This window comes from Hippichthys cyanospilos, chromosome 18, assembly GCF_059441005.1.
Source record: "Hippichthys cyanospilos isolate Australia breed blue-spotted pipefish chromosome 18, RoL_Hcya_1.0, whole genome shotgun sequence".
Lineage (NCBI taxonomy): Eukaryota > Metazoa > Chordata > Actinopteri > Syngnathiformes > Syngnathidae > Hippichthys > Hippichthys cyanospilos.
This window is the reverse complement of record NC_142386.1, coordinates 6,546,143-6,549,304: the sequence shown is the minus strand read 5'-3', so window position 1 is coordinate 6,549,304 and position 3,162 is coordinate 6,546,143. Positions and strand designations below refer to the sequence as shown.

General features: G+C 41.4%; 1 protein-coding gene across 2 annotated transcripts; it reads left to right on the top strand.

Moving 5' to 3' along the window:
* The first annotated feature begins 356 nt into the window (after nucleotides 1-356).
* On the top strand, nucleotides 357-2,788 carry LOC148408702 (olfactory receptor 51G2-like). Of its 2 annotated transcripts, XM_088440923.1 has the most exons (3): nucleotides 357-475; nucleotides 1,315-1,488; nucleotides 1,560-2,788. In XM_088440923.1, exon 3 carries the CDS (start codon nucleotides 1,561-1,563, stop codon nucleotides 2,530-2,532), a length of 972 nt encoding a protein of 323 aa, XP_088297049.1. In that variant the 5' UTR covers nucleotides 357-475; nucleotides 1,315-1,488; nucleotide 1,560; the 3' UTR covers nucleotides 2,533-2,788. The 2 variants fall into 2 exon arrangements, with proteins under 2 accessions (XP_088297049.1, XP_088297050.1); XM_088440924.1 differs by having other exon boundaries at nucleotides 1,315-2,788.
* Nucleotides 2,789-3,162: the final 374 nt, after the last annotated feature.

Genomic DNA, 3,162 nt, shown 5'->3' with positions numbered 1-3,162 from the left:
GGTAGTATTGCTCTCAGTTGAATTTTAAAGGAAACAATCCATTTAAAAAAAGCTATTACAGCATAACTTTGAAATTAAATATTGGTATGTGATGATTTTGTGTTAATTTCCAGATTTTCTCAGGTCAATATCTATCACAAGCTTTAAAATATCTGAGAAATGCAATTAATTACCATGACGGTAATTAAAATGTTAAAAAATTGTAATTGTTCGACAGCACTAATTTGAGTTCCTCATCTTCAATGTCATTTCACTAATGAGTTATATAAATGGACGTGGTGACCAATCAAGAGTGGAAAACACCATTAGCATGACATCAAACAGAAGCCAGATGGTTCGACAGCGGCAGGGACACCACGCTAACACGGTTGTAGATTGTGCATACCGTACAAACATGCACTTCCTGACCTAACGGCGGATTATGTCATCCCAACACCGGCCGATAATCCAAATGGAATTCATGGACAGTTCCAGGGTATCTTTCTTTCCCAAACCAAACGATTTTTAGTTTAACGCTTTCGTTCGTGCATTCAAGCAAGTTGTGTCAGGATGGCGTTTGACGTTTTGCTTACAATGATAAGCGCCCCTCCCACTGCGGGGAGAATAAAAGTTATAAAAAAGGTAAACGTTTGACATAATCGTGTACTAAAATTTTATTGTAATGATAACATAAATAATAATGTCATGTTTGGATCCCTCCTCAATGTTGTCATTGTGGTAGTTTACCAACTACTTATGTCCGTCTCAAATGTGACATCAGTCAGCGACATGGTACGATTACCACCACACATTTCCACTTAAAATGAAATCACTTCTATATTATATGTTGCCTTGTAAATGTTGCTGTGTTCCTTATGCTGTTGAGTGGAGAAAAATGCACCGTACCATTAAAATAACATCAAAATTGTATTTTCTTTATGTGGCCAAATTTATTTTTGTTGTCATATCCATGATGAATTTTTTTGGTCACGAGACCTTAAATCCATTTTCCCATTGCAAACATTTGAAAATAAACACGCATACAATCGCAACATTAAAACACACTCTGGCGGATGATGGAAGGAATGTAAGCTGAATGGAAAAGTTGTTTTGGGGTTGAGGCCAAACAACAATTTTTGCCCAATTTCATCAGTTGTGACCTTATTAGATGCGTCATTAATGACAGTGCCACTGTCACTAAACTACAATTTCACTGTCATCATGTTGATTTCATAACGACGTTGTGTTGTTCATGTTGGGACTTTTGGGAGAAACAGTTGGAGACCGCAAGCTGCCAGCAAACTAGCGTAAACAATAAACCGAGAACCTTGTCAGGTAAACTGGAAGGAGCCTGGGGAATAAGGCGCCGGCGTGACCCTAGAAACGAGAACGTTGTGTGTGAGCGTCAGCCAAAGAGCGAAGCGAGCCCACCCGTAACAAGCTTAAATAGACGTCCTGGAAGAGGAACGCGCTCAGGCGCACGGAGCGGAAGATACCACCTCAGATATTGTGAGCCGTGACGGATGCCGCCGCCTTTCTCTGATTTCCCATGAAAACTGTTTGTCTTTCATCCCTTTCAGAATGGCCAACACCACCGCCACCTTCACCCTGACGGCCTTCGCAAGCCTGGAGAAACACGCGCTTTTGTTCTTTCTTGTCTTCTTCCTGCTTTACGCCAGCGCTATGTTCCTCAACATACTTTTGATCACCGTCATTCGTCAAAACAGGCAGCTACAGCAGCCCATGAACATTTTTGCCTCCATGCTGTGTTGCAACGAGATCATGGGCAACACCTCCTTACTGCTGCCCGTCATGAGCATCCTCCTGTCTGGGAGGCGCGATATTAGCGTGGAGTGGTGCCTGACTCAAGTCTACTTCCTGCACACGTACGCCACCGCCGAGTTCTCCATCCTGGCCCTCATGGGTTACGACCGCTTTTTGGCCATCTGCTACCCGCTGCACTACCACAGCATCATGACCCCTTCCAAGGTGGGCAGACTGATCGCGGTGGTGGGTCTCTATCCGTTCGTGGGCTTTGCCTGTTACTTCACCACCACTCTGCAGCTGCGCTTTTGCGGCAAAGTCATACCAAAGCTCTACTGTGTCAACATGGAAGTAGTGAAAAACGCATGTTTGATTCCATCCTATATTAGCACACTGGGGCTGGTCTTTCTCGTGGTGATGGTGGGCCCTCAGCTGCTCTTGGTTATTTTCTCCTATGTGCAAATATTACGAGTTGCTAAGAAAGTGTCCAAAGATTCTCAAGTGAGTGGCCTGAAGACGTGCGTGCCGCACTTATGTTCTTTTTTCAATTATACCATCGCCTCCTTGTTTGAAATAGTCCAGAACAGGTTCGATATGAGTCATTTAGCCATTGAGATGCGGATCTTCTTGTCAATATATTTTGCCATCATTCCACCCGTGACCAACCCGGTGCTTTACGGACTCGGAACGTCTCTTGTCCGAGTCCATCTCATGAAGGTGTGTATTAAACACAAGATACTGCCCTCGAACGTAGCAAAGAGGCGAACTTCAACATCTAACAAGTCATAAGCCACTTTTTTTGCAGATGTTATATTGTATCATTGAGCCTGATTCTGCCTGCTGCGATCATATTGTCTTTTTTTTTTTTAGCACTGTTATTTTATACTGTATACGTGTACCCATGTTTGTGTGTATACACATGTATATTAACCCGTGTTGATCACATCAATACTTATCTTCTAAAATTAGTATGAAAGCAAATCTATCAAAACTCAAATCATGACCTTGATACAATTCATCCACTCCTTCTTCCTTTTGTATTCATCCGTGTGTATATGTATATCAAAATTACTATCATGAGATACTGCTCACTATATCCTGTATATTTGTGATGAAGAATAAACATGTGATTAAATTTGCAATCCCTTCTCTTTTCATTTGTGTCTTTCAAACCGAATATTATTTACGAGATAATGACCTCTTGTGTTACGCTGCCAAAAAAAGAGAATATAGGTTAATAATTAGAAATATAAATAAACGATACAGTGTAAATGTTGATGTGAAACACTGACAGAAATTCTCCTGCACTTTCATTCTTACAAAAGAAAATATAGAGTCGCAAAACACCTCAGCTATAACCTTACATAAATTAAGGTCAGGCGCATTACGTACTGTACATGAGCTCAAACCCTTGGCTTT